The sequence below is a fragment of the Balaenoptera musculus genome, chromosome 15 (genome assembly GCF_009873245.2).
Source record: "Balaenoptera musculus isolate JJ_BM4_2016_0621 chromosome 15, mBalMus1.pri.v3, whole genome shotgun sequence".
In the NCBI taxonomy this organism is placed as follows: Eukaryota; Metazoa; Chordata; class Mammalia; order Artiodactyla; family Balaenopteridae; genus Balaenoptera; species Balaenoptera musculus.
Window position 1 is genome coordinate 82,469,089 of NC_045799.1, and position 22,096 is coordinate 82,491,184.

Below are 22,096 nucleotides of genomic sequence, written 5' to 3' on the forward strand. Positions count from 1 at the left end.
TAATTCAAGAGGCACTATATGTCCTCTCAGTCAGAATCTTGCATTTTTTGATTTGTTATGAGGTAATATCGTCTAAAAAGGTGTCTTTTGGGCATAGCTTTGGGAAAGAACTTCCCTGAGGAAATGCTAACCTGGTCGTTTAATCCTCTATCAGGGATTTGACATTTTATTATTTTTGAGATAGTTTCTGTTTTTGCAGGAAATACTCCAGACTGCCCCATTTTGCTCTCAGATCTAAGTCACAGGGGATTAGATACACAGGCAGTGAATTGTTAGTGGTGATTTGACTGCAGCCAGTCTGGATTGCAGTGCTCTGCAAACGTGGTGTTCCCGGTCTGAGAAGTAACTTCTCCCCAAAACAACAGACAAAACAAGTTGAGAGCTTTGTCCTAATCTAACCAGTACATACTCACTTGGAAGATCTTATAAGATTTGTTTTGCTGTGTGTTGACTGACTGAAAATCTTTGCCTAAGAAGCAGAAAAGCAAGAGGGGAGGGGAAAACTCTCCTCCATCTCCCAGAACTAGGTGGATGAGACGCTTTCCCGTCCTCTCTGCCCTGTCCCCACCATGTGTGTGCTTGTGGCCGCAAAGGCTCTGCTGTGGCCTGGCCCTGACCCTGACCCTGACCCTGTCCTGGGAGCGGGCCCTCAGGCCAGGCTGCACCAGCAGTGAGTCTCTCACCTTTCTGTCCCGTTCCAGCTTTAACCGGATCGACATTCCACCCTACGAGTCATACGAGAAGCTCTATGAGAAGCTGCTGACAGCAGTGGAGGAGACCTGTGGGTTTGCCGTGGAGTGAAGTGCAGCCCAAGGCAGCAGACGCTAGCTCACGGCCACCAGACCCCAAGCGACAGCTCTCTGTGCGCCTCCGCGAAGCCGGCTGAGGCCCTGGAACCCTAGAACACCCGAGGGAAAGGCTTGTCTCCCCTGCTTCTCGTTGGGGGAGCAAGGGGGGCGGGGGGACTTCAGTTGGTGGCTCTCACCCATATCTTCCTCCTGACTGACAGAACCCCTCCCCCCGCCACCTTCCATCACCCATCCAATAAAACGCAGCCCGGTTTAGCACTGCTTCGGTCACACAGGATATTCTGCTACGGTTGTAACACTTCTGGTGACAGGCTCACTGCCCTGTGGGCTTTAGAGGAGTCTTGACCCACAGCTATGGAGCTGAGCGGGGCTGCCTGAGGGTTCGGCCCGGGTAGCTGGACTAGCTCTTCTGTCTCAAAGCAGACCTGAGGTTTTCAAGTTCAGCAGCTCAAATTCCAAATTTCACATCCTAGCAGCGTGCTCTGGGTAGCAGATTAATTTCTAACTGAACAATAACCGTATAATGTGTGCTTATTGGAATTCTGCCACAGCAGGAAGCTGGCGTCAAAACTGTGCTTCCCTTTTGGAAAAGTAAGGGAATCGGGGCAGCTTGTGCTGGAGGCCTGGGTATTTATTTCTTTTCAGGGTTTCCTGGCTGAAGAATGTGTTTTGCATAGAGAAAAATGATCTTTCCTCTCAAGAGTCCCTTTAGCCACGTTATCTATCCAGTTTGAGATATTTTCCCAGCGAAAACAGCACATAAGAGCGCTTATAAACAAGCAGACCACGCCCAGCCTCAGACCCACACAGCCAGGCACAGGCCATGGCTGCTGCTCCCACCTGCACCGGGAAGGGCGTCGACTGGGCCACGTGGACGCTAAGAAGCCACGCTGCGGAAAGCACTGAGGACTAAACGAGTAGAACAGCACTCCAGCATCGCAGCTGCTGGCTCGGTGCAAACTAGCCGGAAAGGGAGAGAGAGGACGGATAACCTCCGTGACCTAAATCCACCCCAGGCTACTCGTTGACAAGCAGCAGGTCGTGGATGGAAACCTGACGGCAGAGAGGGGCCACTCCACCCTGACACGTTCAGCCCGTTTCCCCAGCGTCTGATGGTGACGCTGACAACTGCTGCTCCTTTACCTTGTCCAGATGATGAGCAAGGCCAGAGCAAGCCTTGACCCTAGATTTCTACCACCATTATTTCCCAATTTGCACAGAAGATCAAATAGTATTTTAACAAAGTGGTTTGATTTCAGATAGTTAAAGTTCAGCAGAAAAACAGCAGTGGCAGCAAGTTCTCCCGTATGGTGGTGGTTTTTGTTTGGGGGGGGGCGAGTGCAGGGTAATTCATTAGCAAGACATTTCACTGTTGAAGTTTTGTTGTAAGGTTCCGAGTTCAGTGCTGGGATCCAGCTGTGGGTCTGAGGTGGGTTTGGAAGGAGCTTTTTGGCCGACTGTCCCGTCTGTTCTTTTTGTTACTAATACCTGTGGACGGTGCTAGGTTTGGAGGCGTACTTACTTACCCTCTGCATCTTGCTGTGGTTCTTCTGCTTGACCGGGAAGCGGCCAGTGGCGGGCCGGAGTTCGCTGGCTGGAGGTTCCAGGAGCGAGAGAAAGCCGTGCTTCTGGGTGACTTGCTGAGGTTCTAGAATAGGAAGGATGCCTTGGCTGCAGAAGGAGAATGTAATCCGTTCAGAACGTCCAGGCTGGACTGCGGGCTGAGTCTTTCCGAGGTCCTGCCTCGCCCGTTGGGCTTCTCCTGTGTCTCGTTTACCATGACACCTTCTGGGCGTCCTGGAAGCTGGCTGCCGTGGGTCCGCCTCTGGAGGAATGAGGAAATGAATGATACAGACAGGACCCCCCACTCTCCCCCGCCAGACAGGTCTCCTCTGTAACATGGACCTAAGCCGCAAGGAGGAGACTTCCATCCGGGAACTGAGGCCCTCAAGACAGAGGGGGGAAGTCCCACCCAGTTATCCTGTGGTGTCGGCCAAAATCTGCAGTAAGTTAGGAAGGAAACAAGGGTCTTAGTGGTTGGAAAGACTTGGAAGCAGGAATGTGCCATTTGCCTCCTTTAAAGCTGCCTTCCTGCTGATGGCGGGGGCTGGGGGGTGGGGTGGGCAGTGCCCCTGCCGGCCCCAGGCCGCCCTCACGTGTCAGGTGTCACCTCGGCAAGATCCAGAGGCTCACGTCCTGGCTCCTCCACGGGCTGCTGGGGACACTCGACTTTCCTGCCCGCAAGGCCTGGGTCTCTGCTTTCGTACTGGGACGCGGGCACCTCACCAGCTGCGTGGGTTGTTGTGGAGCCTGGCACAGCAGAACCTTCCGGAGCTCCAGGTCACTCCTGCCAAACAGGGCTGTCGGTGGCACTGCTCCTGGAACCGTAACTGTCCACAGTGGGTTGGGCCTTTGGAACACTCCCCCCCTCCGACCACCCCCACCAAAGAATAGTGTGGCAAGCTGTGGGTTTTGGGGTCTGCGGGAGCCTCCCCATCTGTCGCCCTTCTCGGGAACCCCAGCGACCCACCTGGTCCCCTCAGCTCTCTGCCCAGATGCTTCAGGGCCCGACTTCCAGGCTTGCCTCACCAGCGGTCATCAGCCGACCCTCAGGGATGTAGCAAACCACCGCTCTGCCAGTGCTGTGGGGAGAACGGAGGGGCTCTGGGGTGACAGTGAGCGGAGCTCTCCTGACCCGCAGGGAGAAGCGCCTGGAACTGCGGCCCCAGAGCTTGCCCGGCCGCGTGGTCCAAATGCAGGCCAGGTGGTCCTCCGATCGGAGCTGTCCGAGAAAACGCCCCTCCGCCCCCGTCCGCAGCCAGGTGTGTGCCGCACGGCAGCCTTCCCAAAACAGAGTATGAATTTTAAAAATTTGTTTATTTTTGTTTCTCAACCACTTTATAATGTATTTTTTAATTTATTTTGTAACGTCTTGTTTTTAAGTATTGCTGCTATCCTTGTTATCCTTCCCACTGTTTTTATTGCTGATTTATTTTGTGAAAGTTGTACACTAAATGTTCTGTTTTATGTCAAAATCAAAAGTATTTAAAGAAATACTAGTTCTATTTAATGTGGTTATAGAACCAGCTGGAAACACAAAACAAACAGTGATTGTACAGCAGGCTGGACCCCGGCGGTCAGGTTCATTTTGTTACATATGCAATAAACTCACAACTTTACATTTTTGGCGTCTGTTATTTGGTGTGGAACAGCTTTTTTTTTTTTTTACATCCCATAAGACAGGAAGTCAGTGGTCTGGCAAGGGTCTTCTAAAGAAAAGGGGCAAACTTACAGTTAGAATTGTAGGAGAGATTGATAACACTTTGGAAAACAGTGGAGGGTCCTCAAAAAACTAAAAATAGAGCAATCCCACTCCTGGGCATATTCCTGAAAAAAAGCAAAACACCAATTTGAAAAGATACATGCACCCCCCCCATGTTCATAGCAGCATTATTTACAATAGCCAAGATAGATATGGAAGCAACCTAAGTGTCCATCAACAGACGAATGGATAAAGAAGATGTGGTACATATATATATATATATATATATATATATAATGGAATACTACTCAGCCATAAAAAACCAAAATTTTGTGCCACAACTACTGAGCCTTCGCCCCACAACTACTGAAGCCCTCGTGCCTAGAGCCCATGCTCCGCTGCAAGAGAAGCCACCGCAATGAGAAGCCCGCGCACTGCAACGAAGAGGAGACCCAGCTCGCCACAACTACAGAAAGCCTGCATGCAGCAACGAAGACCCAATGCAGCCAAAAATAAAATTAAAAAATAAAATAAATTTAAAAAAAAGAATGCATGGTCTAGTGCAAAAATAATAATGATGTATTGTGGAGTTAATATCATATATAGAAATAAAATATGTAACAATAGCACCAAGGATGGGGGGTAGAAATGGAAGTCTACAGTTGTAAGATTCTTACATTATAGGTGAAGTATATTTGAAGGTAGACAGGTAGGTTCAAGATGAATATAGTAACTAGATAATTCACTAAAAAGAATACATGTTATGCAAAAATATAAAAAAGAATAACATAACTAGATTGTGTCACACACAATTGTTTTATCATATTACAATTATGAGGCATAGGGGTAAAAATAGTCCTGAATTTTATTTGGTGGTGTTTTATTTAAGCTTTTTTATCTATACATATACATGATATAGGCCCACACTTTTTTTTTTTGGACTCTTCATTAGATTTTGGAATTAAATATAAGCTACAGGTGAAAAATATCTTACACTATTTTAGTGATAAGGAATCTCATATAGCCATGACATGTTTAGACTAGTATTTCCCAAACTTTTCTGTTTTATAGACCAGTAAAATATACTTACCAGATAAAAATCATCTGTATCACCAACATTTCATTTAAAAAGGACATTTAACATCAAACCTTTTCACAATAAAAGACTATTGTTTTGGTTGTCTTTTATGAAGACCTCACTTTGGTGCACTGATTTTTCTAATGATGGGTGAAAACTTCAGCACCAGCTCACAAGTGGCTCATAATCCAGTGTTTGTTACCCGTGGTTCTGACCTTCTCCTCTCCCCTCCATCCCAGTTAGCTGGTTCATTAGCCAGAGGTGGCCCAGGTGCCCATCGAAATACTCCTTGGTCCCTCCTGAAGTATCCACCACCTGTGCAGACTGTCTCCTGGTTCGCTCCTGTCTTTTTCCATGTTTCTCAAGTCCCACCTTTTCCTCAAGACCCAACTTACATCTTTTATTCTATCCCCCCATGATCCTCTTTTTAAGTGAAGCATTTCAGAGAGCTCTTACTTGGTTCTTATCGTTCCTTCAAGAAACTAGGAGCCTATCTTTTCATACTTTTTACCACGTTTGTCCAACAACTAAAATGGTTTTCTTCCAAAGAAAATTTTTGCCAACACTATTTTAAAATAAATGGTTTTCTTCCTGATAAAAACAAACCAAAAAACTGCTAACACTAAAAAATGAATTTAGCAAAGTTGCAAGATAGAAAATCAACAAACAAAAACCAACTGTGTTCCTATAATGCTAACAATGAACAATCTGAAAAAGAAATTAAGAAAACAATTCCATTTATAGTAGCATCAAAAAGAATAAAATAGGAATAAACTTAACCAAGGAAATAAAAGACTTGTACACTGAAACTATAAAACTATAAAGTGAAAGAAAGGAGACACAAATAAATGGAAAGACACTCTGGGATCATGAGTAAGAAGACTTACTGATGTTAAGACATCATTAGTACCCAAAATGATCTACAGATTCAAACACAAACCTATATAAAAATCCCAACAACGCTTTTGCAGAAATAGAAAAATCCACCCTAAAACTCATATGGAATCACAGCGGTCCCCAACTGGTCAAGACAATCTTAAAAAGAACAATTTGGTGGGTGGTCTCACACTTCCTGATTTCAAAATTTACTGCAAAGCTACAGTAATAAACATGGTATGATGCTGCCAAAAAGGCAGACATACAGACCAATGGAATAGAATAGAGTACCCAGAAATAAACCCTTGTATGCGGCCAAATGACTTTTGACAAGGGTGCCAAGATTACTCAATGGGAAAGGACAGTCTTTCAACAAATGTTGCTTGGAAAACCAGATATCCACATGTGAAAGAATGAAGCTGAACCCTTACCTCACAAAGTGTATAACAATTAACTCAAAATGGATCAAAGACATAAATGTAAGAACTAAAACTATAAAACTCTTAGAAGAAACACAGTTGGAAAAGCTTCATGACATTGGATTTGGCAATGATTCCTTGGATATGAAACGAAAAAGCACAGGCAACGAAAGAAAAACTAGATAAATTGAACTTAATAAACATTTAAAACTTGGGCAAGAAAGGACACTACCAACAGAATGAAAGGGCAACCCAAACAGTGGGAGAAAATATTTGTTAAGTCATGTATCTGATAAGAGCTTAATATCCAGAATATATAAAGATCTCCTACAACTTAAAAAAAACAATGAACAATGGATTTGAATTTGTATTTCTCCAAATAAGATACAAGTGGTCAACAAGCTCATGAAAATATGCTCAACATCACTAATAATGAGGGAAATGCAAACCAGTCCCACAATGAGACAGATACTGCTTTACACCCATTAGGATGGTTCTTATAATAAAAAAAGTTTGTTTCTTTTAATCAGAAAACAAGTGTTGGCAAGGATGTGGAGAAATTGGAACGCTTGTGCACTGCTGGTGGGGATATAAAATGGTGCAGTCACTCTGGAAATCTATATGGAGTTTCTTCAAAAAATTAAAAATAGAACTACCTTATGTAATCCAGAAATTCCACTTCTGTATATATTCCCCAAAGAATTGAAAGTTGGGAGCTGAACAGGTATTTCGACTCCCCCCAGAACAGCCACCCACGTTCATTCCAGCATTATTCACAATAGCCGAATGATGAAAGCAATCCAAGTGCCTATCAATGGATGAATGGGTAAAGAAAATGTGACATATATACACAATGCAACATTATTCAGCCTTAAACAGGAAGGAAATTCTGTCACATGCTACAACATTATGCCAAGTGAAATAAGCCAGTCACCAAAGAACAAATATCCTGTGATTCTTATGTAAGATTACCAGAGTAGTCAAATTCATAGAGACAGAAAGTAGAGGGGTGTTTGCCTGCGGCTGGGGGGAGGAGGATGGGGAGACAGTGTTTAATGGGAACAGAGTTTTTGTTTGGGATGATAAAAAAAAGTTCTGGAGATGGAAGGTGGTGATGGTTGCACAACAATGTGAATGTACTCAATGCCACTGCACTGTACGCATAAAAATGGTTAAAATGGTAAATTCTGTTGTATATATTTTACAGTTAAAAAGAAGTCTAATAATCGTACTAACTTTGAAACAGTGATTGGAGAATCAGGGGCATATACCATGTGTGGTTCCCCACACGACCTCTTTCTCTGACCTTCCTTGGTTCCTGAGGACCCAGGTCCCAGCAGTGCCACATTTGGGGGAGAATGCAGAGGCTCCTGGTCACTGAAGCACTGGCTCAGGACTCTCAACTCCGACTTACAGGCAGCACTCGGGAGATGCTGGGTCTCCGGCGGGGAACTCTCTCCTGCCCTGGCTCTTCAGAGGTTGGTTTTCCTAGGAACCAGGGTCAGTGTCTGGGACACAGTGTGGGCGAGCCTGGCATGGAACCCGGGCCCTTCTCACCAGGATACCGACTCCAGACTCCCGACTATCGAGGCTAACAAACAAATGTTCCCTTCACCCAACCGCCATCCACACGTCTACACGACCACCAGGCTCCGCACCAACTCTCCAAGCGCCCAAGGGCAACTCAGTGGCTTGTTTCAAATGAGTCCTGACGCTGGCTCGCGAGACCCTGTTGCACAGTGAGGACTGTCAGACAGATGGGCGTCTTCCCCGTCCAGCCTGATGGCACGATGACACCTGTCACTTTAGATACAGGCTCCTGTCATTCTGCAATCCAAGATGCTTTCTCACAAAAAACAGCCAAGTATTTGTAAAATAACTCATAATTAGCTCCAAAGAAAGAACGGGAGAGGGACTTCCGTGGTGGTGCAGTGGTTAAGAATCCTCCTGCCAATGCAGGGGACACGGGTTCAAGCCCTGGTCCGGGAAGATCCCATATGCCGCGTAGCAACTAAGCCCGTGCGCCACAACTACTGAGCCTGAGCTCTAGAGCTCGCGAGCCACAACTACTGAGCCCACGTGCCACAACTACTGAGCCTACGCTCTAGAGCCCGTGAGCCACAACTACTGAGCCTGCGTGCTGCAACTACTGAACCCCGTGCACCTAGAGCCCATGCTCCGCAACAAGAGAAGCCACTGCAGTGAGAAGCCCGCGCACCGCAACAAAGAGTAGCCCCCGCTCGCTGCAACTAGAGAAAGCCCACGCGCGGCAACAAAGACCCAACACAGCCAAAAAATAAATAAATAAATTTATGAAGAAAAAAGAAAAAATGGGAGAGTCCAGTCAATTGGGCAAAACCCGGCCCCTCGGCCTCTATCCGTGCTCCAGGGTGCAGCCTCGGGGGCCAGAGTCAAGCTGGATGAGGTTTAGGCTGTTCCTCCACGATCGGCTCTGGGACTCTGGGCCGTGGAGGCGCTGCTCACCCTGAGCGGCACCTCTCCGTGCAGTGGAGGCGCTGTGGGCCCACCTGTTTCCCAGGACTGGAGACCAGCACGGTGGCCTCAAGTTGTAGCCATTGGTCCCACCCGCCCCAAATGCGCTGGCACCCCAGTCCTAACCCAGCGCCACCACAGTCTCAAGCTTTCGCTGCTTCTAGCACATTTGTTTACGCCCCCTGGACTGGACTTGCGGTGAGGTTTGGGTGAACTCAGCTGCAGGCTTCACCCTGTGCTAGCCTGGGACACTGGGGTACAGGGCAGGCCTGGGGGTCGAGGGCCCCGGACCCGAGGGGGCCTTGCTGTCTGGGCCCTGAGCTGTTCAGAGGCTGTCCTCCTCACGGCACACGTGGCACATTTCCCAAAGGGGCGAGTCCTTTTAAATTCAGAATCGTAATTTTAAAGTCAGAACCCCTTCCTCCGTCCTGCCTCAGTTTCTCGTCCTGCTGACAGTACGGCCTGCGCTGGGGAACCGTCCCTCCAATGTTTTCCAGGGCAGGGCTCTGCTGCTTGGTTCACTCCGTACCTGAGGTGCCGATGCAGGGTCTGAAGGACGATGAGCGGGGCTCCAGGCACCGGGAACAGCCCCGCCGGGGACGCAGGTCCAGGATGAGGCCTCTGGGTGTCTCCCCTTCGCACACAGGTTACACAGCAGCAGCCCTGAAACACGTGAACACAGCTGGAAGGGACCAGATCCCTGGGCATCTCTGACGCCATCAGTCAGGACCAGCACTTCTGATCAGCATCACAGAACACGCCGAGTGGTTCAGACCCAAGTCCCAGCCGAGCCCCTCCCTGGATGCACGTGACCGTCACCGTGGAGCCACACTGGGGCACAGCCCGCGCTGGCCCGGGGCCCTGAGGGGCAGAGGGAACACCTTACAGAAACAACGCATCCTTTTATAAAATATTTATTCTAAAAAAATCACACTGTACAAATTCAGATAGAACATTCTCAAGGCTCATATTTATAAAAATGTGAACATAACAGACTGGAGTTAACGAACAAACCTTCGTTGCTTCTTTCTAAATTAAGAAGGAAAAAGTGTTCCTTTTTTCCAAGTACAGTGACAGCAAATGTCTAGAAGACATCCAAAGAGCCAGCCTGTAAAGTAAGGCTCACCGCCAGCTCTCCAGTTCTGTTTCCCCAGAGGAGTCCGACGCCGAACGCGGGGGGAGCGGGCGGCCCTTGGGGCCCCGGGCCTCATCCATCCGGTCGGCTGCTCAGGGAGGCTCCGAGGCTGGCTACGTACAGCGTAAAAGTTTGTGCTCAGAGAAAATCCAACACAGTTTGTTCATAATTTCCTGTTCTCTAACGAAGTGGGTTTTCTGTACACTCGTTACAAAGTTCTGTACAAAAGCACGAAGCTCCTGGGAGGTGTAACTTCTGAAAGTTAAAAACGACGACACAGCAGCGTTTTCAATCTGTACATTCACACGGAGGGAGGGACTCAATAAAAAAGAATTCACAAATTCCACACCAGGGAATCCTGGCTTCTTTAACGGTTACTTTAAAAGCTGTGGGTAAGTCTCCGCTCCCACCTCGAATGGCCTCACCTTCCTGATGCTCACGCCCCTCCAGCTAGCAGGGGAACCACCGCCCTCCCGGCCAACCGCGGCCGAGCTCACAGCCAGGGGTGCCAGGCGGGGTCCATGCGGCACAGGTTGTCCAGGCTGTTGGCGGCGGCCACCAGGGTGTTCACTTTGCTCTCCCCGCCCTCGAACTGGGCGAGGTTGTGCAGGCGGGTCATGATGGCCGTGACGGCCTTCTGGACGAGGGAGACCAGCTGCTGGCTGTCCATGTTCTCGGGCTGCCCGGCGGCTGACAGAGGAGATGACGTGTCCTCCTGCGTCTTTTTGTGCCAAGCGATGATCTCGTCCCGAAGCACGGTTTTCAGGATGCCGTCCACCTGGGTGGGGAGGGAACAGAACGGTCCGCGCTTAACCAACAACAGCCCCGGGGGCGGCTCCCCAGTGAGGGGCTCAGCCATGGCGGCCGACGGGCCATCAGCCTCAGCACCGGGGCCAGGCGCCACAGGCACGCTGGGGGGGCCACCGCAGCCAGACGCGCGTGACGACACCCCGTGGATTCTAAGCTGAAGAAAGCGGGAGGGGGAGGGAGGGAGGGGCCAGCGGCTGCCGCTCCCCCTGGGGTCAGGGAACTGTGGGAACCGGGTCCACAGGGAGGGAGGTGGTGGCCGCAGCAGGAAGGTGAGGAGCACCCGGGGGAGGGGACTGGAGAAGGGCCGGGGACCCAGAGGCCAGCGGTGGCACTGACGTCACCGACAAGATGGCGTGCCCACGACGGACACGCCGTGCACAGGTCCTCCTGAATCACGACATGGGACCTCAGCCCATCGTCACCATCAAAGGAGGCGGGAGCTTCGTGAGGCACCAGGGCTGCTTAAAAGTAACTTCGACTGACACGCTGAGGGTTTTATTCTGTGTTACTTGTCCCCAACAGAATGTGTTTTTAAAGGAGATTCCCACACAGCATGGTCTCTATATTAGCCTAACGTAAAGGCAGTCACTACATTTGGGCCCAGAGTTTGGAGAAGGCCCAGTTCCCTCCCGTCTACAACAGCTCAGACTGTGCAGAGTAACTCCCGGTGTTTTTCTAAGTCGTAACAGGTCTTTAATACATGGAGGGCCTTCTTCACTCTTTCTAAAGTTTTCAATTAAATGCCACTCTAAGGATTACCCTGTTTCCAGAACAACTGTTTCGATGCAAACGAGAACTTCATATTTCAAGCCTGAAGCCAGAGTGGATAAAAGTGCGCTGCTGTTCCCTGCATTAGAGCAGGCTCCCTTCTCAAGGAGGAACCGCGGGGCTGATCACTGCACCCCACAGCAGCGCCCCACACTGATGGGCATGTGCAGCCGAAGATTAAAAAGAGCACAAAGTTCTGGTTCACAGCTAAGAGATTATTCTGTAATGTAAAACCTGTTCTATGTAGTGTTTTGCGAAAGCAACTGGTGTCTGAAGCCTTCTCTAGACACAAACTGCTTATCTGGGAAAACAACAAACAAACGAATAGTAGTACAGCTGGTCTCAGAAATTAAAAGAAAAAATAAAGTAAATTGTGTTCCGTCCCCAACTGTGGAGAGACAGGATCAGGGTGAGAATGAACTGGATTTGAATCCCTGTCTGTCCTCCCCGAGCACAGTGTCGGGCGCAGAGTGTCACAGCCCTGGCGTGGCAAAGGGCATCTGCCACGTGGCATCTCACAGGGGTTCACTATTTGTGTCACGTGCCATGTCTGTTTAGGGCCCGTCACCGTAGCCCCAGTAAGACAGGCACCATCCAACATGGACACACCTGCCCTCTTATGCAGAAAGGTTTGCAAAATGAGAAACTGAAGGTAGCTATAAAATGGAGTAAACAAAACCAACACACAGAGGTAGCAGCTGGGGAAATTATCCAATAGAGGCTCCTAGATTGCTCTTTGTAAACCGGGCTCAGCATCCTAAACACTCCTGGACCGAGAACATTTTAAACCCCTTTTCCCCAGCGAATGCACTGCGAGTCCCTCCTCCTGCCTTGTCCGCAGATCAGGGGCTCCTGCGAGCCCACCACGTGCAGAGTTACCCAGTCTGTGCTCCTCGCAAGACGACCCCTTACCTACCTTGAAGTTGGGCTGGGCGAAGCACCGGGCGACGGCGATCATGGACGCGGTCAGCGGGCCAGAGACACCGATGGTGGTCAGAAACTCAGAAATGTTGGGTGTGAGGCGAAAAGGGACAGGACGGTTGGCATCTAAGTCCCCAGTTGCATCGTTTATATCAAATCGGAAGTAGGCCACGTTCAGTTTGCCAGTGTCCTGAAGTTCAGAAGGAGACGCTTCAGAAACTTAAACAGGAGGCAGCGGATTCTGCAGGAGGGCTGGCTGCTCACGTCAGGTTACCTGAGCGATCTGCAGCATCTCGGGGTTGAGTCTATTGAGGTGCAAGACGAACTCCGCAAAGCCGATGAGCGCAAGCTGGATGGTGAACATCTTCCGGAAGGTCCAGTAGTCGGTGGCGTTGGGGAAGGTGTGCAGGGCCCACTCCTTAAGCATGCTGCGTGGCACCATGTTGCTCTGAACTTCCTTGAGGATGTCTCGAAGGACCTGAAATGACACATCACTCCATGACTCTTCCAACTAATTCACTTATTTTTTTCCTTCAAAAAGAAAACTCTCCTATTGTAATTTCTTTCTTGCTTAGCACCACTTGAGTGAACTTTGCTGACAAATACATATGCAGTGTCATTTGACTAATCACGAGGATGCACAAAATTGGTCAATTTCCCTCCAAGGTTCCATGTCTTATGCCTGAAGCAACAATGGAGCTCTGTGAATACAAACAAGCCTCAGCTGCATGACGTGTAATGATCTGTTTCACCAAGAATTTAGGTAATTAGTTGAATACTACAACTCACCAGCTACAGAATATACCAGGCCGATGAACAGAAGATCAAAAGAATAGTTGGATACTTCGTAACCAAGACTATTAAAGACAAAAGTTTTATAAACTGAAGGAGCTAGTCTTTTTTTTTTTTTTTTTAAAGGAATTCCTTTATTTTTATTTTTTTTTTATATTTATTTTTGGCTGTGTTAGGTCTTTGTTTCTGTGCTAGGGCTTTTTCTAGTTGCGGCGAGCGGGGGCCACTCTTCATCACGGTGCGCGGGCCTCTCACTATCGCGGCCTCTTGTTGTGGAGCATGGGCTCTAGAGCGCAGGCTCAGTAGTTGTGGCTCACGGGCCTAGTTGCTCTGCGGCATGTGGGATCTTCCCAGACCAGGGCTCGAACCCATGTCTCCTGCATTGGCAGGCAGACTCTCAACCACTGCGCCACCAGGGAAGCCCTGAAGGAGCTAGTCTTAAAATGAGATTAGATGTTACACAACACTTTAAACTGAATTCTGCACTGGAAGACTCACAATACTGTTTCAAACATCACATATTTAGAGATGGTCTCAAAAAAGAGTTCGATGAGTTAATTTGGCTCCCGTTAGAGCGACTGGTAAAGGTATACAGTCTCTTCTGGGCTAAGGCACACCCATGTGCTCTGAATAACCACTAGTAATGCAGGCCGTGAGCAACCAAGAACCATGCAGACTTCCATCACACACTGTTTCTGTTCATTTCGTCAGCAGAGTGGAAAGAAGCCCTTCTGAGATAGCCGAGTGAGGACCTCCAAAATCTACTGCTCCGTAAACGCAGTGAGAACACTGGCAGAAACCATCAAAACAAACTTCTCCAGAACTCTGGAAATTAAAGGCTGGCCACAATCTGAGCAAGTTTTATTCAAGAAAAAGAAGGCTGAAATCTTGGTGAGAACAGTGAGCTTCGTGGCAGTTTAACTGTCCTATTCCCATCCCTTCCTCCCCAGCTCCACAGAGGCCCTGAAAACCAACAGCCTTGCATCCTCGGCAGCTGTAAAAACAAGCAGGCTAACAGCCACTGGAGTGGGCAGAATCGGTGTGGTGATCCCAGAAAGGCCTGATCCCCAGAGGACGGTCACTGGTGACCTGTCAGCAGCTTCTGGAAAAAAACCCCCCATTTACTGGGCTTGTCTGTTTGAACTCAGAGCACACAAGAGGGCGGCCAGACCAGGGACAAGCTGGGGAGTGAGACGACGTGGGGGCTTTGAAAAGCTCCACCACATTCCTGGGAACCCTGAAGGCCAGGCTCATGCTCATGAGAAACCTCAGAAGGCCCACGCTCTCGCTTCTGGTTGACGGCGAGATTCTGCACAAGCAGGCGGTGAAGGCTACGGCAGAGTTGTGAGCTACCCCCCATACACACACACAGACACACACACACAGGGGCCCTCAAAAAAGGCGGAAAACTTATTGATTCAAGGCATTTAAGAAAATCTCTGTATGTGATTGGTTCAAGATGGCAGAGTAGAAGGACGTGCTCTCACTCCCTCTTGCGAGAGCACCGGAATCACAACTAACTGCTGAACAATCATCAATAGGGAGAGACTGGAACTCACCAGAAAAGATACCCCACATCCAAAGAAAAAGGAGAAGCCACAATGAGGCGGTAGGAGGGGTACAATCACAATAAAATCAAATCCCATAACTGCCGGGTGGGTGACTCACAAACTGGAGAACACTTATACCACAGAAGTCCACCCACTGGAGTGAAGGTTCTGAGCCCCACGTCAGGCTTCCCAACCTGGGGGTCTGGCAACGGGAGGAGGAATTCCTAGAGAATCAGACTTTGAAGGCTAGCAGGGTTTGACTGCAGGACTTCGACATGTCTGGGGGAAACAGAGACTCCACTCTTGAAGGGCACACACAAAGCAGTGTGCGCATCCGGACCCAGGGGAAGGAGCAGTGACCCCATAGGAGACTGAACCAGACCTACCTGCTAGTGTTGGAGGGTCTCCTGCAGAGGCGGGGGGTGACTGTGTCTCGCCGTGAGGACAAGGACACTGGCAGCAGAAGTTCTGGGAAGTACTCCTTGGCGTGAGCCCTCCCAGAGTCCGCCATTAGCCCCACGAAAGAGCCTGGGTAGGCTCCAGTATTGGGTCACCTCAGGCCAAACAACCAACAGGGAGGGAACACAGCCCTACCCATCAGCAAACAAGCAGATTAAAGTTTTACTGAGCTCAGCCCACCAGAGCAACAGCCAGCTCTACCCACCACCAGTCCCTCCCATCAGGAAACTTGCACAAGCCTCTTAGATAGCCTCATCCACCAGAGGTCAGACAGCAGAAGCAAGAAGAACTACAATCCTGCAGCCTGTGGAACAAAAAACACATTCACAGAAAGATAGACAAGATGAAAAGGCAGAGGGTTATGTACCAGATGAAGGAACAAGATAAAACTCCAGAAAAACAACTAAATGAAGTGGAGATAGGCAACCTTCCAGAGAAAGAATTCAGAATAATGATGGTGAAGATGATCCAGGACCTCGGAAAAAGAATGGAGGCAAAGATCGAGAAGATGCAAGAAATGTTTAACAAAGACCTAGAAGAATTAAAGAACAAACAAACAGAGATAAACAATACAATAACTGAAATGAAAACTACACTGGAAGGAATCAATAGCAGAATAACTGAGGCAGAAGAACGGATAAGTGACCTGGAAGACAGAATGGTGGAATTCACTGCTGCAGAACAGAATAAAGAAAAAAGAATGAAAAGAAATGAAGACAGCCTAAGAGACCTCTGGGACAACATTAAACGCAACAATATTCGCATTACAGGGGTCCCAGAAGGAGAAGAGAGAGAAAAAGGACCCAAGAAAATATTTGAAGAGATTAGTCGAAAACTTCCCTAACGTGGGAAAGGAAATAGCCGCCCAAGTCCAGGAAGCACAGAGAGTCCCATACAGGATAAGCTCAAGGAGAAACACACCAAGACACATAGTAATCAAATTGGCAAAAATTAAAGACAATGAAAAATTATTGAAAGCAGCAAGGGAAAAACGACAAATAACATACAAGGGAACTCCCACAAGGTTAACAGCTGATTTCTCAGCAGAAACTCTACAAGCCAGAAGGGAGTGGCAAGACATATTTAAAGTGATGAAAGGGAAGAAACTACAACCAAGAATACTCTACCCAGCAAGGATCTCATTCAGATTCGACGGAGACATCAAAAGCTTTACAGACAAGCAAAAGCTAAGAGAATTCAGCACCACCAAACCAGCTCTACAACAAACGCTAAAGGAACTACTCTAAGTGGGAAACACAAGAGAAGAAAAGGACCTACAAAAACAAACCCAAAGCAATTAAGAAAATGGTCATAGGAACATACATATCGATCATTACCTTAAACGTAAATGGATTAAATGCTCCAACCAAAAGACACAGGCTTGCTGAAAGGATACAAAAACAAGACCCATATATATGCTGTCTACAAGAGACCCACTTCAGACCTAGGCACACATACAGACTGAAAGTGAGGGGATGGAAAAAGATATTCCATGCAAATGGAAATCAAAAGAAAGCTGGAGTAGCAATACTCATATCAGAGAAAATAGACTTTAAAATAAAGAATGTTACAAGAGACAAGGAAGGACACTATATAATGATCAAGGGATCAATCCAAGAAGAAGATATAACAATTATAAATATATATGCACCCAACATAGAAGCACCTCAATACATAAGGCAACTGCTAACAGCTATAAAAGAGGAAATCGACAGTAACACAATAATAGTGGGGGACTTTAACACCTCACTTACACCAATGGACAGATCATCCAAACAGAAAATTAATAAGGAAACACAAGCTTCAAATGACACAATAGACCAGACAGATTTAATTGATATTTATAGAACATTCCATCCAAAAACAGATTACACGTTCTTCTCAAGTGCACATGGAACATTCTCCAGGATAGATCACATCTTGGGTCACAAATCAAGCCTCAGTAAATTTAAGAAAACTGAAATCATATCAAGCATCTTTTCTGACCACAATGCTATGAGATTAGAAATGAATTACAAGGAAAAAAACGTAAAAAAACACAAACACATGGAGGCTAAACAATACATTACTAAATAACCAAGAGATCACTGAAGAAATCAAAGAGGAAATAAAAAAATACCTACAGACAAATGACAATGAAAACACGATGATCCAAAACCTATGGGATGCAGCAAAAGTAGCTCTAAGAGGGAAGTTTATAGCTATACAAGCCTACCTCAAGAAACAAGAAAAATCTCAAATAAACAATCTAACCTTACACCTGAAGGAACTAGAGAAAGAAGAACAAACAAAACCCAAAGTTAGCAGAAGGAAAGAAATCATAAAGATCAGAGCAGAAATAAATGAAATAGAAACAAAGAAAACAATAGCAAAGATCAATAAAACTAAAAGCTGGTTCTTTGAGAAGATAAACAAAATTGATAAACCATTAGCCAGACTCATCAAGAAAAAGAGGGAGAGGACTCAGATCAATAAAATTAGAAATGAAAAAGGAGAAGTTACAACAGACGCCGCAGAAATACAAAGCATCCTAAGAGACTACTACAAGCAACTCTATGCCAATAAAATGGACAACCTGGAAGAAATGGACAACTTCTTAGAAAGGTATAACCTTCCAAGACTGAACCAGGAAGAAATAGAAAATAGGAACAGACCAATCACAAGTAGTGAAATTGAAACTGTGATTAAAAATCTTCCAACAAACAAAAGTCCAGGACCAGATGGCTTCACAGGTGAATTCTATCAAACATTTAGAGAAGAGCTAACACCCATCCTTCTCAAACTCTTCCAAAAAATTGCAGAGGAAGGAACTCTCCCAAACTCATTCTATGAGGCCACCATCACCCTCATACCAAAACCAGACAAAGATACTACAAAAAAAGAAAATTGCAGACCAATATCACTGATGAATATAGATGCAAAAATCCTCAACAAAATACTAGCAAACAGAATCCAACAACACATTAAAAGGATCATACACCATGATCAAGTGGGATTTATCCCAGGGATGCAAGGATTCTTCAATATACGCAAATCAATCAATGTGATACACCACATTAACAAATTGAAGAATAAAAACCACATGATCATCTCAATACATGCAGAAAAAGCTTTTGACAAAATTCAACACCCATTTATGATAAAAACTCTCTAGAAAGTGGGCATAGAGGGAACCTACCTCAACATAATAAAGGCCATATATGAGAAACCCAGAGCAAACATCATTCTCAGTGGTGTAAAACTGAAAGCATTTCCTCTAAGATCAGGAACAAGACAAGGATGTCCACTCTCACCACTATTATTCAACATAGTTTTGGAAGTCCTAGCCATGGCAATCAGAGAAGAAAAAGAAATAAAAGGAATACAAATTGGAAAAGTAGAAGTAAAACTGTCACCGTTTGCAGATGACATGATACTATACATAGAGAATCCTAAAGATGCCACCGGAAAACTACTAGAGCTAATCAATGAATTTGGTAAAGTTGCAGGATACAAAATTAATGCACAGAAATCTCTTGCATTCCTATACACTAATGATGAAAAATCTGAAAGAGAAATTAAGGAAACACTCCCATTTACCATTGCTAAAATACCCAGGAATAAACCTACCTAGGGAGACAAAAGACCTGTATGCAGAAAACTATAAGACACTGATGAAAGAAATTAAAGATGATACCAACAGATGGAGAAATATATCATGTTCTTGGATTGGAAGAATCAATGTTGTGAAAATGACTATACTACCCAAAGCAATCTACAGATTCAACGCAATCCCTATCAAATTACCAATGGCATTTTTTACGGAACTAGAACAAAAAATCTTAAAATTTGTATGGAGACACAAAAGATCCCGAAGAGCCAAAGCAGTCTTGAGGGAAAAAAGCAGAGCTGGAGGAATCAAGACTCCCTGACTTCAGACTATACTACAAAGCTACAGCAATCAAGACAATATGGAACTGGCACAAAAACAGAAATATAGATCAATGGAACAAGATAGAAAGCCCAGAGATAAACCCACACACCTATGGTCAACTAATCTATGATAAAGGAGGCAACGATATACAATGGAGAAAAGACAGCCTCTTCAATAAGTGGTGCTGGGAAAATTGGACAGCTACATGTAAAAGAATGAAATTAGAACACTCCCTAACACCATACACAAAAATAAACTCAGAATGGATTACAGACCTAAATGTAAGGCCGGACACTATAAAACTCTTTGAGGAAAACATAGGGAGAACATTCTTTGACATAAGTCACAGCAAGATCTTTTTTGATCCGCCTCCTAGAGTAATGGAAATAAAAACAAAAATAAACAAATGGGACCTAATGAAACTTCAAAGCTTTTGCACAGCAAAGGAAACCACAAACAAGACGAAAAGACAACCCTCAGAATGGGAGAAAATATTTGCAAACGAATCAATGGACAAAGGATTAATCTCCAAAATATATAAACAGCTCATGCAACTCAATATTAAAAAAAACAAACAACCCAATCCAAAAATGGGCAGAAGACCTAAATAGACATTTCTCCAAAGAAGACATACAGATGGCCAAGAAGCACATGAAAAGCTGCTCAACATCACTAATTATTAGAGAAATGCAAATCAAAACTACAATAAGTTATCACCTCACACCAGTTAGAATGGGCATCATCAGAAAATCTACAAACAACAAATGCTGGAGAGGGTGTGGAGAAAAGGGAACCCTCTTGCACTGTTGGTGGGAATGTAAATTGATATAGCCACTATAGAGAAAAGTATGGCGGTTCCTTAAAAAACTAAAAATAGAATTACCATATGACCCAGCAATCCCACTACTGGGCATATACCCAGAGAAAACCATAATTCAAAAAGACACATGCACCCCAATGTTCACTGCAGCACTATTTACAATAGCCAGGTCATGGAAGCAACCTAAATGTCCATCGACAGACGAATGGATAAAGAAGATGTGGCACATACATACAATGGAATATTACTCAGCCATAAAAAGGAACAAAATTGGGTCATTTGCAGAGACGTGGATGAATCTAGAGACTGTCATACAGAGTGAAGTAAGTCAGAAAGAGAAAAACAAACATCGTATATTAATGCATATATGTGGAACCTAGAAAAATGGTACAGATGAACTAGTTTGCAGGGCAGAACTGAGACACAGATGTAGAGAACAAACGTATGGACACCAAGGGCGGAAAATGGCGGGGGTGGGGGTGGTGGTGTGATGAATTGGGAGATTGGGATTGACATGTATACACTAATATGTATAAAATGGATAACTAATAAGAACCTGCTGTATAAAAAAATAAATAAAATTCAAAAATTCAAAAAAAGAAAAACGAAAATCTCTGTAAATCACTGGCTGGCTGCTGGGCTAACTGAGGAGACACCTCAGTGGCTGCACTTGTGTGAGGAGTGGTCAGGTCCTCCAGGGAGAGTTGATGAGTTTGGTTTTGGATATTCCTCAATGGCATCCTGGAGAGAATTAGCCCAGGAAAGTCACTAAAACAAACAAACAGCAACAACAACGAACCTTGCGGGGAAGGATGTGATTTCTAGAGTTGCCACATTATATTATCCAAAACATCCAGTTTTCAACAGAAAATTATGAGGCATGAAAAGAAGCAGGACAACATGGCCAATACACAGCCAAGAAGGTGAAGTCACCTGTATCAAGTCACTTACACCCAGAACATATGAAGAATTCTTAGAATCAACAATAAAAAGACAAATCACTCAATTTAAAAACAAGCAAAGGACCTGAACAGACTTTTCTCCAAAGAAAATATGCAAACAGCCAATTAGCAAATGAAAAAATACTCAGCATCACTGGTTATCAACCAAAATGAGCTAGCACTTCACACCCACTAGGATGGCTATAATCAAAAAGACAGACAATACTAAGCACTGGCAAGAATGTGGAGAAATTAGAACCCTCATATATTGCGGTCACTTTAGAAAACAGTTTGGCAGTTCATCAGAATGTTAAACATAAGAGTTACCATATAACCCAGCAATTCTACTCCTAGGTATATATCCAAGAGAAATGAAAACACAGGCCCACACACAAACATGTACACAAATGTTCACAGCAGCATTAATCATAACAGTATAAACAAGCTAAAGTCTATCAACTCATGAACAGATAAATTAAATGTGTTATATTTATACAAGGGAATAATCAGCAATAAAAAGAAACAAACTACTGACACATGCTACAAAACAGATAACCTTGAGAACATGCTCAATGAAAGAAGCCAGACACTGAAGACCACATGTTGTATGATGCCAATCACATGATGCATCCAGAATAAGCAAATTCACAGAGACAGAAAGATCTGTGGTCACCAGGGGTGGGGACAGAGAAGAATAGGGAATGACTAGTAACAGGTATGAAGTTTTTTTCGGGTGATGAAATGTTTTAAAGATAGAAAGTGGTGATGACTAACTCTGTGAATACTGAAAACATTAAATCGTACATCTTAAAGGGGAAATTTTATGACATGTGAATAATATCCCCATTATAATACCCAAAGGTGTTACTGAAAAACTGCAAAGGATAGCAGCAGAGTTAATAACAAAACAAACTAGGGGACAAAGACTAAGAAGAGGGAACCAAGCTGGGATTATCTGTTTTGTCAGCATCTCCAGCTGGCCCAGCAGGACCCTAGCACTGTTTCTACGCTGGACCAGTCATCAGCTCCATCTTTACAAAGCGACAGGGC

General features: G+C 45.6%; 2 protein-coding genes across 13 annotated transcripts in view; one reads left to right on the plus strand and one right to left on the minus strand.

Annotated features, from left to right (window-relative positions):
* Window positions 1–3,993, plus strand: part of SMURF1 (SMAD specific E3 ubiquitin protein ligase 1) — a 102,767-nt gene extending 98,774 nt beyond the window's left edge. For all 5 annotated transcript variants that reach the window (XM_036824152.1, XM_036824153.1, XM_036824155.1 and 2 more), the window contains one exon: window positions 702–3,993. In XM_036824152.1, the coding sequence (XP_036680047.1) occupies window positions 702–801 (100 nt within the window). In that variant the 3' untranslated portion in view covers window positions 802–3,993. The remainder of the gene's footprint in view (window positions 1–701) is intronic.
* A 5,842-nt stretch (window positions 3,994–9,835) lies between these two features.
* The window catches only part of LOC118880656 (transformation/transcription domain associated protein), a 112,618-nt gene continuing 100,357 nt past the window's right edge, over window positions 9,836–22,096 (minus strand). For 6 of the 8 annotated variants that reach the window (XM_036824402.1, XM_036824405.1, XM_036824401.1 and 3 more), the window contains 3 exons: window positions 12,846–13,049; window positions 12,567–12,761; window positions 9,836–10,850 (listed from right to left, as the gene is read on the minus strand). In XM_036824402.1, coding sequence (XP_036680297.1) covers window positions 10,566–10,850; window positions 12,567–12,761; window positions 12,846–13,049 — 684 coding nt within the window. In that variant the 3' untranslated portion in view covers window positions 9,836–10,565. The remainder of the gene's footprint in view (window positions 10,851–12,566; window positions 12,762–12,845; window positions 13,050–22,096) is intronic. The other 2 variants (XM_036824407.1, XM_036824403.1) reach the window with 1 other exon arrangement.